Genomic DNA, 15,499 nt, shown 5'->3' with positions numbered 1-15,499 from the left:
TCTTTGCAATAATTGAATTTGAATAATCTAAATACATACTTACTTATATATTTGAAGCCAGCAAGAACAAACTTTTCTGCTTGCCACTTACTTCGTAACCTGCTTTATTACACATCTTGGATTTTCTTAAATATTTAAGAAATTCTTGAGCCCTTTTATTTGATTCCAAATCAATCTGTTTCGATTGCATCGTATTTCTAAAATCTTTGAGATATTCTTATGTACAGCCTCTTCTTTTTCTTGCCACGCCCTTTTTTTGATTCCGAATAAATATGTTTCGATAACATCCACCCATATCGTATTTCTTAAACGTTTAAGATATTCTTATATACTGCTTTTTCTGAAGACAGCTTTTTCTTTTTCTTGCCACTCCCTTTTATTTTATTCCACATAAGTTTGTTTCGTCGGCTGGCTACAAAGTGCTTTCCTTTAATTGGAATATGCCTCCAGATATATTTTTCTGAATGAGTTTTATAGCCGGAATTTTTGTTAAAAGCGCGAATCGTTTTTCCCCCCTATTCCATGAGCTTCGATAAAAAATTGAGGCGATCTTTGATGGGCTCTCCCGGCCTGGATGGTTATCATGCAGAATGGACAGTTTTTAAGGACGTGTTCCTAGACCCTTAAGGCACTTCAGTTACATGACTGGTTCTAGTTAGCTAGCTTTTATAAATATTTGAAAATAATATAAAGATAAGCATTCATCTCATTCATTTGATATTAAATTCATTGTAGAAGGCCTTGAATTATCAAAGGCTATGCATTTTGTTGCTGAATATTGCAAGAGTTTCCATCTTTAAGCAAATAAGGAGCTAATCCGCCTTTCCACTAATTAATTTATTAAATAGTTCGTCCAGGAAGCAATTCTGCAAATTCCAAGAGTTCGTTGCCAGTTCTCAAAAGCGATCTATACAGATCTTTATAAAGAGATCATTTATTTTAACTAAGCTTCCAATGGTAGTTTTCTACAGTTTGGCAGCTATTGTGCCGTCCATAATTGTTAATGCAAACGAAAGTAATATCCACACACACACACACACACACACACACATACTTGCACATGCACAGAAGACACATGGATTGTAGAATTCGGACATTGTACGCAGATATGTACACAGATATGTGTGTGTGTGTGCGTGTATATTGGAACACGTGCGCCGGGTGCGCTTTAATGGGTTAATTGTGCTTAAATGGCATTATTGATATGAGTGTTCGAACTGATAAAAAAAGAGAATGAAAAACCCAATACGTGATATCGTGTGTGTGTGTGTGCGTGTGTGTAGGTGTGACACAATTTCCTGCGCAGCGCGCGTCATATCTTAGATAACAGCACGCACACATGCAAACACACCACACACACACACACACACACACACATGCGCTGCTTTAACAGCAAACAGCTTGGCAGCCATGTCAACGGTTAAAAGCTTTCTGCCTTGTCTGCGCTGTTACTTTGGTTAACAGCGCGCGCAGCTGAGGTGAAAAGCGCTGCAGGGCACAGTGCTTGCCAAACTGTTTCAAATGTTTTACATTTAGCGCGGAACGCAACCACTCTTGAGCTTTACATTAGAAAATAAATAAAGGTGCTTAACATTTTCTTCTCTTCTTCGCTCTGCTTGCAGCAAACGAACTCCTTGGGGGAGGACCTTAGCTTTGCTGATGACGAGAGTCCGGCCTCCTTGATGTCCGCCAACGACAATGCTATTGATTTGGATAAGGACTCGTTGCTGCCTGTCGACGATTTGGAAGACGACGACGATGGCGGCTGGTTTAAAAGCGCAGCCCGCCGCGTCCGTCGCGAGGTCGCCCGATTTTTCGGCAGCGACAATGGCTCATTGAAGTCCACCAAAAAGCGAACGCACGCCGGTAAGCTCACCGCCAAACGAGACGCAGAGGAGCGCCGGCGTGAGCGTTTAGTGAAGCGCACGCAGCAGCAGCACGAGCGCAAGCTGAAGCGTCAGCAGAAACGTCAGCTGAAGAAGCAACAAGCATCGCTTTCCAGGAAACGCCAAGCCGACTATGATGACGAGCCCGGCTCCGGCTTTGGCAACGACGACGACGAATCATCCTCCTACTGTAAGTCGCTGCTCATCTGGCGATTCTAAAAAGCACACTGCTTACCAGCCCTCTTTTTCTCTCTTCTCCGCAGACCGCACCCTCTTCACCATCTCGGAGCCATACAAGCAGGAGTATGCGGATCAGGACAGCTTGGCTTTCCGCCAGCTCTACGAGCAGATTGACTCTGCGTTCACCGAGCTCTTCCAATCCTGGTACCACAGCAATGATGACGACGACAGCAGTATACGCGTAACGCTCCTGCGAGTGGAGTAAGTTCCTCTCCACTCCCCTCCTCCGATTTTGCTTCAAATGAGCTCACAACATTTCTAGGCAGTAAACCGAAATTAAAATTAACAATAGCATACTTTTGGGGTACGCTTTCCGGGCTTGCTATCAGCAATTTTGTTCGTTAATTGGGAAGCTAATGCAATCATTAATCACTAATCTATATTACTGGAGGACATTGTAAAATATTTTAAGCAAAATATTTCAGCTGACAGAAAAGAAAACTTTCTAGATTTTGGAGGATGGGGAGAACAAAATGTATGTAATTGGAAGGAGCAGGAGGAAGTACAGTACTTTCCTTCCAATTCTGTGTACGGTACGAGGGAAGGCTTATAAGTAATCGTCCTAAGTAAGAAAACGCAACTTTTTCTTAACACAATTTCCCTTGAAAGCAACACACTTGTCAAATGTCTTCATTTGAATCAAACCCTTTGCAAGAAGCTTGTTCATTAAGTTTGAAAAAAGATAGTAGCCGGCAAAAGATAATACAAACCCAATTCGTATAAGTAGTGGAAAATGCTTTCCTTTCCTGTCAAATGTAGTCGCATTTGCTTGAAATTCCCACCAAACCCATCCAATAGCTCGGAATTATATTTCCGCTGTTTTTCATATTGTTTGGACTGTTGCTTAGTCTAGGAAAGGATTTAAGATTAAAAAAAGGCGTAAAAATGTATTCCTATTATATTTGAACAACAAGAAATCCGATTCAGAGCTTCCATATCCCGAGACTTGTGCAAAACAATGTCCCTTCATTGATGAGAATGAACGTCAACAATTCCTGGGGGTTCCCAAAAACAATATTTCATTGGGTTTTGATCTCAGCTCTGCATTTTTTCCACTTAGCCCGTTGACTGAAAAGCCAGTCCCCTTTACAATATTTGTAAAACCTAAAAATATTTGGAGTAGAAACTAGAAGGCTGACTTAAACATTTTCTACGTTATAGGAAGAGTTGTTATATTCAGATATACTCGTAGTTCGCCTTTGTTCTTTCGTATTAGAGAACTTTAATCAGCTTGATTGATGAATTGATGGATTGATTGTTTGATTGTTGGAACTGAAGTACTGATCCGCTGCTTGGCTTTTTCTATTTTCACAGCCCCACTCAGGATACGTACAAGGTGCACGTCATCGTGCAGCTGGAGATTCTGAATCGCTTCCATACCTTCGAGGAGAAGTTGAAACAGCAGATCGAGAAATACGCGCGCATCGGCTCCCTCGGGGCTGGTCTAGACGAGCACTACTACTTCAGGAAAGTGCGTGGTAAGTACACAACCTTCACATCGACTCCCCTGACATATAAATACTTGTATATGCCTACTATATACTTGAATCTTTGGTGCTAATTCTGTATTAGTCTCTGAAGCTGTGGCGAGTAGCCAACAAAAACTTAGCCTATGCTGGTATTTCTGCCTAGCATTGCAAATAAAGCAATTGCTTTATGCCGCACAGTCACCCATACGCGCACACTCCCACACTAATTCCGCACACACACACACACACACACACACACCCATACACACACACACACACTGACACTGCTCAAAAATTCCCATTGCCTTAACAGAAAACGATCCCCTCGATCCGCCCATTTACAACGGTGCCGGCAATGAAGACCACAACTCTGACTCTGACTATAATATTGGCCGAGACCGAGACCAAGACCAAGACCAACGCTATGGCCAAGACTATGATCAAGAGAATGGCCAAGACTATGACCAAGAGAATGGCCAAGACCATGCCCAAGAGAATGGCCAAGATCCTCGATACGGCTACGATAACGACCAGAGAAATGATCAAGACAATGAAAACGATCCTAGCTATAACAGCGGCTATGATAATGACCAGGACCGTCGCCCAGAGCATGGCCAAGACCATGAAGATCCCAACTATGAGAACGGCTATAATAATGGCCAAGACAATGGAAACGATCCTAGCTATAACAGCGGCTATGATAATGACCAAGATCGTCGCCCAGAGCATGACCAAGACCATCGATATGGCAATGATAATGGCCAAGACAATGGACGCGATCCGAACTATGGCCAGGAAGGCTACCAGGACCCGAGCGAAGGCCAGCAGAGTGGCGAGGATAGTGTCCATGACCCCGAGCAGGATCCGCAGCCCGACTTTGGAGAGTGCTTAGAAAATCCAGTTGAGGGCGTATTCGTTTGTGCCGACCGCAGAAAACAGATTAGATGCTTTGAGTTCTGTTCTGGCCAGGCCAACTGTGATGACCAGTCCGACGAGGACCCGCGCGTGTGTCATCTCTTTGAGAAGAAAAATGCGGAGAAAGGTTTGTTTGCTTGCATCTGAGTTCTTCCCTCTACAAAAACTGTCACCAACGTGGTGTATGGATGTGGAAAATGTAACACAAACAACAACAACACACCCACACTAACAATTTCATGCACCTGTCCCCGCGCCTAACCCGACTAACCCGCGAACACTGGGCCAGCTCTCCCATGAGTGGCACAATTTAGAGCTCATGCTTCTGTGTAATATCATTCTTAGTAGGAAAATAAGAGATGGTTCTTAGCTTGAGTGGGGACGGGTGTCCTAGAAGGGAGGACAGCATAGAGATGTACACACATCTCTCTCTCTCGAGTGGTGTAAGGGAGCGCCATCTGCAGGCGGAACTTAAGATGCAGATCAGCAGATTGTAGTTTTAACAATTTTCAAGCGGATCCGATTTTGGAATGGAGTTGGGAGGAGGTAGGGATGTCTTTATTTGAAGTCTGCAGCACACTTGAGAAGTGTAGGGGTTCGAAGAGTGCGGATTTAAAATCTGGCGCCTTCCGCTTTAATAACTATTGAGAGCAAGGTGGTCAGAAGGACGGACAAGCAAACGCAGTGGTAGGGCTAGATCGCATGCAGATCTATAATTCTTGAGAAAAATTTGCATTTTCTAGCTATAGCATCAATGAAAAGTATTGAACTAAAAGCAATTTTGAGAAATGTACCAAAAACTAGATCCTTATCTAAGACCCAATGGATGTCTTGGTCTTAAGTATCACCAAATCGGAACCTGCTTATTTACTATAGTTCCCAGCTTGAACTTACGAAACTCTCGCTTTCTCTCTCTGTAATTGTGTTCCATTAAATGTGTGTCCTCGTCTTCGTTGTTCTCTTACTCTTACTATATATATTTGAATAATGTCTGTCAATTGTTTTGTGTTCGTCCCGTACCTCTTATAAGTAATACAAGGCTCTGCCTCTTAAGTATTTCTTAACAATGCTAATTTGTTTACACCAACACTAATAAACACACACACACACACACACACACACACACACACACACACACACACACACACACACACACACCTACACACTTGCCTTATATACATAGATCTTGATGAGCCCCCATACAATCCAGCCAGCATCGATGTAGTGGAAGGCTCTGGCAATAGCGATCCAATAATGCCGGTTACCTACATTTGTCATGTCGATGGGACGCGCATCAGCGATGAGATGCGCTGCGATGGCCACGACGATTGTCCGTATGGCGAGGATGAGCAAAACTGTCCCGGCGATGAGGAGAAAGAGTCGGAGCCCGAGCCCGAGCCCGAGCCAGAGTCTCTTGGTAATGTCATTCACATAAGTCGTGCTTAGTGCGGCTCTACGAGTTCGAAAAATCATCAATCTAGCTGTGCTTCATTTATCTACAACTCTCCAACCCATTGCTCAATCGCTCTTCCGCGCTTTTCCGCGCTCTCCCGCGCTCTCTCGCTCTCTCTATCATGCATATTCCACAGCACTCTCAAGCTCCCTGTCTCTCTTGCTCGCTCATCTGCTCTCTTCTGTGCTCTCTCTCCCCTTCATTACATCCAGATGCTAAAACTAGCCACATTGTTCAGATCGTAGACATAGCCATAGCCGGAACTGATCTGATCCGATCCGATCCGATCTGACCCTGTCACTTGTGCCATCTAACCCTGCGAGCGCATGGGTCGCCCCATTTTACTTGCCAGCCATTTTAATTGCTCCTTATTTTCTTTGCAATTTTGCGTTCGGCTTTGACTTTAGTTTGCTCTGAGAACGAATTCAAGTGCGACGACGACTGTCGGCCGCTCTCCGCGCGCTGCGACGGCTACAATGACTGTAAGGACCTGACTGACGAGGCCGGCTGCCCGCCCGGAACCGATCCATGGCAGGGCCTACCTAGCTCAGTTCATGATCCTGAGCATGAGCGCGAATCCGAGCCTGAGCCCGAGTCCGAGCCTGAGCCTGAGCCCGAGCCTGAGTCCATCGGTGAGTTATGCATTTCTTTTTATTACTATTATTTTAAAATTCTGTTTATGTTTTTACTGTCATTAATTATTTCATTTCATTTGATATTTGATTCTTCGGTGCTCAGCATAATTTGCTCGCCATTTCATTTTATTTATTTTTGAAGTGGTTTTCTGTTTTTAGCTCTGGCAATTTTGATTTCATTCGGCGGTGACGCGTGATCTCATTTGGCGATTTTCCTCTAATAGTGTTGCTGCAATTTCCAAAATATTTGCGTTCAGTTTCCCCAAGAAAATGGCCAAACAAAAACACACACAATAGTGGGTTTGTTTTGCGGCACTTGACCGTGAGCATTCCTGGTCGCGAATCGACCTCCAAGTGCCATATTCCACATTCCGATTTTGTTCAAACATTGCTGGAAAAGCTGACGCGATTTATTGGCAATAAATAGTTGATTAGTGGACTGGGCGCTAGTCAAGCCGTGCTCTTCGAGAGACTGGGCTGGGAACGAACTTAACTGTTGACTCTTAATTCATTTCGAACACACATTCTATGCAATGCAGCGCTCTGCTATCTAGAAGCTGGTTTGTTGCATTGTTTGAACAAAAACAGAGCAGTACTTTTTCTTTATTGCCATTCTCCAAGACAGCTAGTTCAGACTTATGAGGTTTACCTATGAAGAATCAAAAACAAATCACTAGACTTCTTGAGAATGAATGCATTTAACTGCCAATCATTCAATCGAATTCAATGCGAAACGTTCTCACGAGCGAGTGCTTTTTGAATGAAATAAGCATAGTCGAGTGAGTGGTTGTTTAAAGTTTCATTATAACTCTCGAAAGTTGTTTTCTTAATTGCGCACATGCAGCGCTCTAATATCCAATTACAGGTGGCTAAGTAAGTATTTGTTTTACAAATGAATTATGAGTGCAGAAATGCATATACGATATAAGAAACTAAGCGGCACTTTTTAAGAACTTGATCTGGATTGGCAACAAGATAAGAATATATAACTATATGTCAATTGAAATGATTCATCTGTGAAGCATGAGCACATTGAGTACATTTCAATTCTATTTGACTCGCTGACTATACACATTTATAATATAATACCCGTCTGCGATTGGATAACTCGCAACAAAGTTGTGGCCAGCAATGTAATTCTGAAACCACAACAAAGTAGTTTTTAGAGTTATTTCTTAAAGTTATTTGTTTTTGTAGAAATCATTTTCGATCATTAATGAAGTTCAACTTCAACATCGCTGAGTATTCGTTATTCGAAAAAGTGTTTGTTTGAAAGAAAAACTATTTCTGGGTATTCGTTAAAGTTATTTGTTTTTGTAGAAATCATTTTCGATCATTAATGAAGTTCAACTTCAACATCGCTGAGTATTCGTTATTCGAAAAAGTGTTTGTTTGAAAGGAAAACTATTTCTGGTTATTCGTTAAAGTTATTTGTTTTTGTAGAAATCATTTTCGATCATTAATGAAGTTTAACTTCAACATCGCTGAGTATTCGTTATTCGAAAAAGTGTTTGTTTGAAAGAAAAACTATTTCTGGTTATTCGTTAAAGTTATTTGTTTTTGTAGAAATCATTTTCGATCATTAATGAAGTTTAACTTCAACATCGTTGAGTATTCGTTATTCGAAAAAGTGTTTGTTTAGAGGCAATTCAATGGCGGGAGTGTGGGCGATTGAATGCATTCAGAGTTCTTCCTTGTTCTGGATGGGCAGTTCGGACCACATGCGTTCAGTTGCCACAAAGTTGCGCTTTAAATCAGACATGAACCAAAAATACTGTTTCGAAATTTGAAAAAGTACATTTGCAAGCGCCACGCCCACCTAACGCCCTCCTACACGCCCCCGTGAGCGTTGCGTTCTTAATGAAACGGCCAGCACAGAGCAGTGGCAACCAAATGGCAGCCACGAACACACACATCGGGAGATAACAATAACCATGAAATATGCCACAAATTTGCACACACACACACACACACACAAACAGAAATATGTATGTATGTATGTGTGCGTGTTTTTTGCTGAATAAATACTAATACAAGGCAATGCAAAAAGATGTTTTATAGACGCTGCCTTCCCGCCTTCAGCCTTCAGCCCCCACTTAACCATTGTTGTGTGTGTGTGTGTGGTTTGTGGAGAGTGGAGAGTGGGAGGGGAGTGGGACAGCAAAAACCCAAAAATCGTGTGTGCTAACAACAAAAACAATTTGCAACAGATTAAAATTACCCCTAAGCGTATTATAAACTTAAATAATCCGCTTGCAGCGCCAACGCCAATGTTAGCGACCAAACAAGCGAGCACTCGACCTCCAAAAGCCAGCAAACAACAAAATAGCAGTGGCATCAACACCACCCAACCACCGCACCGCACCACCCCGCCACCCATCTTTTAATCGGCCGCACTGCCACTGCTCGACTTTTTAGCCATTGCCCTCGTCTGCTTGGGGCTCGGGGGCGTGTTAAGTGCTGTCAACGAGATTAAATGCAATGTCAGAGGTCACAAAAAACTCGCACGCTGCGCAGCCAGCCCCTCACTCCCCATTCCCCAATTCCCTATCTCTATGCCATGTACCATCTACCGACTCCAGTATCCGCCTGCGCTCAAAGTTGTGTCCTTGTAAATTTAATGAGCATTTTCGACACTTGACTTCGGGTGCCAGCTTCCTTGCATCACGCTTCCTGGGGTCATGGTTGAGGTTTCCACTCTGCGAGTAAATGAAGCTTCGCCCAAAACAAGAAAGTCTTTAAGGTTTCAAGTCTGACCTATACAAGCAAATCAATTGATTTCAACTTATATTAAGACAAGTTAAATAAAACCGACTTCTTACCAAATATAGTGAATGCCTTTTATACCCGTAAAGGGTAAAAAGGGTAAATTAGGTTTGTGCACAGTATGTAACAGGCAGAAGGAAGCATCTCCGTCCCCATAAAGTATATATATTCTGAATGAGCATGACGAGAGAAATCGATCTTGATATGTCCGTCCGCCCGTCCGTCTGTCTGGATGAACGCCTGGATTTCGGAAACGGCTGAGCGTACATAAACCAAACTTGGTATGCAGACGCTCCCACACCCTAGTCTATACGAGTTTATTAAGCTTTTGTAAATTCAAAAAAAAAAAAACCGACGAATTGATAACCTCCTCCTTTTTTTTTTTTTTTGAAGTCGGTGGAATTATTTCTATCTATTGGATCTATCGATAAATTAAAGATATATAACATAAATATTATAACGGGAATATGAAAAATATATTTCAACAATATCGCCAACATTATGTTAAATGGGGCTTCAAAAAAATTAAGTGAATTTTTGTTTGTTTGTCTCGGCTAACCAATTGCACAAGAGTTGGACTCGCACTAATTATGGGGCCGCCTAGCAACAACTAATTTGCTGATTATATATCGCAAGTCGATGATATATTATAACAAAATTTAGTTAAGTGCACGCGTTTTTCTTACCTTGATATCTTTGTTGTTTGACAAAGCTCTGACTTCACCGATAAAAGTATTTTCTTATCTCCATCATATACGTAGTCATCGGCATACTATACGAGTATTCAAATAGGGGGATTCCAGAGTACATATATAGAGCGTTGTACTTCAAACGAAACTTATGGCAGTCTTATTTATAACTACACCCATCGATCAGTTGACTTTAAAATGAAATCAGTTTATAAATAATTCCCAATTGCGTTTTGAAGCCGGTTTTGGCGCTTGAGTTCCATTTTTTGTTCTTTAGATTGTCCCGAGAGATGAATTAGTTCGAATATATTCCAATTATAATCTGAAACACGTGACCAAATTGTGAATTGAGTCGATTGTGAGAAAAAGTTTTTGGAGACAACGTTAAAGCTATTCTAATACCAGGGATTGTAGGAAAGATGTATAAGTTCTTATATATACGTAGAAATCGATCAATTGAAGATGATAGAATGGATTACTATTTATTGGGCAAAGCTATTGAAGGAGACCTCGTTGATTCTGCTAATTCTTGCTCCGCTCTTTATTGAAATGATTACCAAAGCGTTTCAATAGAATACTTGAACTTAAGCAAAAATATAAACCCTCAATATGACCTTTAGAAGATCCAAGAAAAGTAGCGGCCTTTGCTTGAATGGAAATCATTTAAACGACCTGAAAAATATTATGCCAGTTCATACTCACGATTCAAATTTGCAAAAACTGTTGTATTTATGAAACAAGAAATGAATTTATTCACATGGCCAGATACTTGTGTGCAAAGCAAAAGTCAAAGCTTGCAGCACTCGGCTGGCTCGATGGACAAACATCATGATGATGATGATCATCTTTCATCACAAACGTCATCAGCATCATCGTCATGAACATATCATTTGTGGCAAACGAGAGTTGTACAAATCAGGGCGCGACGCTCTTAACGTTAACGTTAATATGAAATTTGAGAATCCAAATGCATTTTATGGCATTTGTTGTTGTAGTTGTTGTTGTTGCTTTCGTTTTGTTCTTAACTATTCGGAGAGTGCGTCATTATGTTCGAATTGCGGACGTTGTTGCTGCACTTCAACGGCGCTAAAATTTAATTATTATATAGACACGCATCTGCCCTTCCCCCTCCACACCCTTCCCCACGCCGAGGTCAGCAAATGTTTCTCATTTGTAATTTGGTATTCAAAGTTGCGTTTGGTTTGGTTTTTTTTTTTGTTTTGTTTTGGGGGTGGGGAGGTTTGTTGCAATTCCTCGAATTTATTATTATGTATTATTATTATTATTTTTTGTTTTCTGTGTTTTGAACATGTTGTGTTGGTTGCTGTTGTTGCTTCTGCGATGCTGAGGTGGTTGTGGCCAGCATTTGCAGCTCTTGATTAAATTTCATGTGGTGTGGTTTTTTGTTGTTGCTTTGTTTGCAGCTAGGACTTGCACTTTCCCGCATCACCTTGACCTCCACCTTCGCCCCCTCGCTCGCTCACTGCTGCCCTTCTCCTCTGGCACTGTCAATGCTTGCGCAGTCAGCCAGCAGAGCACTCAATTAGCAGCTCCACTTGCTGAGCGGCGTTAAATGGCTGCAGACTTCTACACACACACACAAACCAACACACACACATGCACACAAATACGCACGAGTGCTTGGCACATATGCAAATTACATTTGCCAGCTATCGCGCTTTTCCTTCACACTACAGACTCCAAACAAAACAAACCAAGACGAAAAAAGACAAAAAAAAACGTGGCAAAAATTAAGCCAAAAGCAAAAGGCAAGGCACAAAAATGTTGTTGAAATCATAAAAATCATAACAGCAAACAATGTAACACCCACAACACCCCGCACCTGCCCCTCTCCACCTATCCCTCAGCCACCAGCCCTCACCCCTCCCCACTCGCACCCCCCAGGGAGTTATGCATGTCTGATGAGTTTTGTATAAGGAAAAAAGTGAAAAGATTCGCGCGCAGCTTCCTCGACGATGTTGTTGTTATTGCCATTATGGCCATAGTTGTTGTTGTTGTTGTTGTTGGTGGCATTATGTGCGCTAAAAATTGCAGCAATGGGTGAAATTAAATTAAGTGCTTTAAAGCATTTTGACACAGATGTGCGTGCATGGTTGCACGGAAATGGACCGCAAAAGAAGGATAGATGGCCACTGGGCTTGGAGGTGCTGCTGGTGCTGGTGGTGTTTTTGCTGTTGTTGTTGTTATTGGTGTTGTTGTCAAGTCATAACTAAGCGCGTGGCGCAGACGCAAAAGCAGCTGAAAAGCAAACAAAAAGACGCACCGTGTTCAGTGCTGCCAACTTTCGATACCAAAAGAACAGCTAAAAACAGTCAAATTTAGCTTGATGGGCAGCAAAAATGGCTAAGCAAAACTAATAAAACAGTAGAATCGTCTTAAATAAAGGCTAAGAAAACAGGCAACATTCTTCTATATTCAACATTCTTTGTATTTGCAAAGCATACTTGTATGAGCAATAAGCCAGCACAGAAATATTTCTTCATTAGGTTTACAAAGTCTGTGACATTAGAGAAGGAGCCGTGCTCTTTTAGCCTTTAAAATAAAAAAAACCAAACTGTATTTAAAAAGACTATGTTGGCAACACTTTCTGCATCATATGCTCTTGGCTTATATACATGTTTGCCGAAATATACATTATAAGCTGCTGCAACATGTTTATATCCTGTTTAAATGCATATGCAGCAAGGGTTTCGCAACAAACTGTCTTCAACGGCTTTACAGTCAGCTTGTTGCGGAACATTTGTATCCAAGCATTTGCTTTGACGGGACTATATAAGCATGTTGGTCGTTTCATTATCAACAATCTATATACATCTACATATATATGTATATAGTATATATAAAGGGAAGTAGGTATGTATGAATGTATATTCCCTATAGACTTCGAAACCACTCAACCGATCTTGATTAAATTTTACGGAAATATTTAAAATAGTCCCGTGGGTAAGCCTGTGAAGTTTCCAGACGATTTTTCAAAGCGATCAACCTTTGTTTTCTGGCCTGTTTCTGCTCTTTTCATTTGATTGACAGTCACTTTTACTCTGTTTGCCAGTGCTTCATTCGTAAGTTAATAAAATTCTAAAATCGAATGCAAAAAAATTACACCAAAAAAGCATCTATTGAAAAAAAAAACACAAAATTAAAAAATATCAGCAAAAAAAGAGAAGCTGAAAATGCCGATGAACGCGAATCACGTGTGCAAGATCTTCGGAGTCGAAAGGACATCCACATCTGATCCAAGAATTACAAAAGGGAGGCAGAGGATAACTTACAACAACTTAAAGTCGGGCAAATTTTGTGATAATTGATATGACTTGTAAATAAATATCATCAGAATTTTAAATTTTATCATTAAAAAGTGGATAGGAAAGTAATAAAGAAATAGAAAGAAAGTTAAAATTTAATTGTCCTCCTTAGGACAGATCATAATTAAGAATAAGGATTAAAAAAAAAGACATTGATCATAGGCATAAATAGGTGATTGGTTCCTTATATCTAGAATCTATTGAAATCAGTGAAAAAACAAGGATTTATATATATTTTATTAAATCACATATACAAGTATAATGTGCATATAAGAATGATTTCTAGCTGTTTGTCAGCTGTGCGTGTGTTTATTTGTTTATGTTGTGTTATTTTGAATCATGCTAAATGGAAGAAAGTCGTGTATAATAATTGTAATTTTCAAATTGTGAAAAACAGAATTTGGTGTACTCTTATAAGTATAGCCCTGAGAAGTATAAAGTACTGAAGACAGGAAGAGGGCAAGCACAGGGCTTATGCAGAAGACTCTGTAATTAAGCCAATAATATTTCATTACTTAATATCTGGAATATAGTACTAATATGTTTGAATCGGAGTGCCAAATTTCTATAGCCAGCGCCAGTGGCCGAGCCAGAGCCAGAGTCAGGGCCAGACACAGAACAGGCGACAAAAAGCTTCTCGTAAATTGGCAGCAAGCGTCGTGGTTGGCTGTGCTCGCTGAACCGTTGCTTCGTCACAGTCATCGTTGAAGTTGCCGAATGCTACGACATCGAAACCGAAGCCGACAGCAACAACAGCAACAACAACAGCAATAGTAACAGCAACACCGAGCCCCAAACTGAAAGCAAGCACGAAGCGCGCAGCTTTGCCTGCCACACGAGCAGTGCGGGCGTCGTACCACCACCCCTCCACCCCCCAATCGCCCGCCCACCAGCACCAGCACCAGCACCACCACCACCACCAATGCTTGGCGCTTCCTCTACGCTGCGCTGCGCTGTCGTTGGCGCTTTGGCCGGCGCTTGGCGCTGAACGAGCGAGCCTATGCCGCTGTTGGCTGCCTCAGTGGCCTGTCAGTTCAACTCGAAGCGTTTGCATGTGCGTTACGTTCTCGGACTGTTTGGCGCGTGTGTTAAACTCAACTCGACTCAAAGAAACTGTAAAGAATTTGAATTTCAAAATTCTAATATTTTTTTTCCCCCAATTGTGAATTAGCCAAAGTGCGATTTCAAACTTCTCGCCTCAAGTACGTTCAAGTGCAGCTCAGGACCAGTGACTGCGAATTTACAAATTTTTTTCAATTTTTTTTTTTCAAAAAAGGATTTTCTAAAAACTTCAACTTGAATATAAAAATTATTAATGTTAAATAAGAGAGAGCCATGTTTGTGGCATTTACAGCGCAGCTTTTGAGTGTTTTTCCATTTACGTGAAATTTGAGCGGAAAAGTGTTGCGAATTTATGAATCCTTCTGCAGGATGCGCTCATATCTCAGGTTTTCAATGTGCGATCATCGATGGAGGCTGCACTTTCTGAATGTGTGAATGTGTGTTTCAAAAATTTGTTGCTAGAAATGTGTCATATTCAAAGAGCCCTACAGGCATCCAAATTTCGTTTCAAGAAATTACATATTGTAATTTTTTTTTTTTAATAAAATCTTTAAGTGCGTTTTTACCTAAAAATGTTATCCTCTAATTTCAATGAAAACCGCAAATTCCAATTCGCTTCCATTTCCACAAACCCTCAAGAGGTTCTGTAAAAACGTTTCCCAAAACCAAACTTCTGCTCTAAATGTGGATCAATTTTTTTGATTTTGTTTTAGCAAAGAATTTAATGTGAGAGCAAATAAAAAAGGAAGCAAATTTTAGAAATTCAAATTGGGAGCTTGTATAATTTTAATGAGGCTGCCAGACAAAGAACATTATTGTAGATTGCAATTTTTCGAGCCTGGTTCAGGTTCGATGGAAGCTTTTAAACGTTAAATATTTAAGTCAATAAAATTGGTGGTTTTCGCGCCATTGATGTATAATTTATGGCAAAAATTAAGAATAAAACCGACAAAAGAGAAAAAGAAAAACCTCAGCTAATTTTTGATCAATATTGGAGTTTCAGAATGAAATTTTAAAAAAATATATGACTCCAGTTTTGAAATCCTTTCTTTCTCGAA

General features: G+C 41.0%; 1 protein-coding gene across 2 annotated transcripts in view; it reads left to right on the top strand.

Annotated features, from left to right (window-relative positions):
* Positions 1–15,499, top strand: part of LOC115626654 (basement membrane-specific heparan sulfate proteoglycan core protein) — a 116,484-nt gene that overhangs the window by 40,174 nt on the left and 60,811 nt on the right. For both annotated transcript variants that reach the window (XM_030522060.1, XM_030522061.1), the window contains exons 3-8: positions 1,623–2,076; positions 2,150–2,327; positions 3,441–3,604; positions 3,909–4,637; positions 5,694–5,927; positions 6,371–6,595. In XM_030522060.1, coding sequence (XP_030377920.1) covers positions 1,623–2,076; positions 2,150–2,327; positions 3,441–3,604; positions 3,909–4,637; positions 5,694–5,927; positions 6,371–6,595 — 1,984 coding nt within the window. The remainder of the gene's footprint in view (positions 1–1,622; positions 2,077–2,149; positions 2,328–3,440; positions 3,605–3,908; positions 4,638–5,693; positions 5,928–6,370; positions 6,596–15,499) is intronic.

The sequence above is a fragment of the Scaptodrosophila lebanonensis genome, unplaced genomic scaffold (assembly GCF_003285725.1).
Source record: "Scaptodrosophila lebanonensis strain 11010-0011.00,11010-0021.00 unplaced genomic scaffold, SlebRS2 tig00000089-arrow-pilon, whole genome shotgun sequence".
NCBI lineage: Eukaryota > Metazoa > Arthropoda > Insecta > Diptera > Drosophilidae > Scaptodrosophila > Scaptodrosophila lebanonensis.
This window is presented reverse-complemented; position numbering and strand designations above follow the sequence as displayed.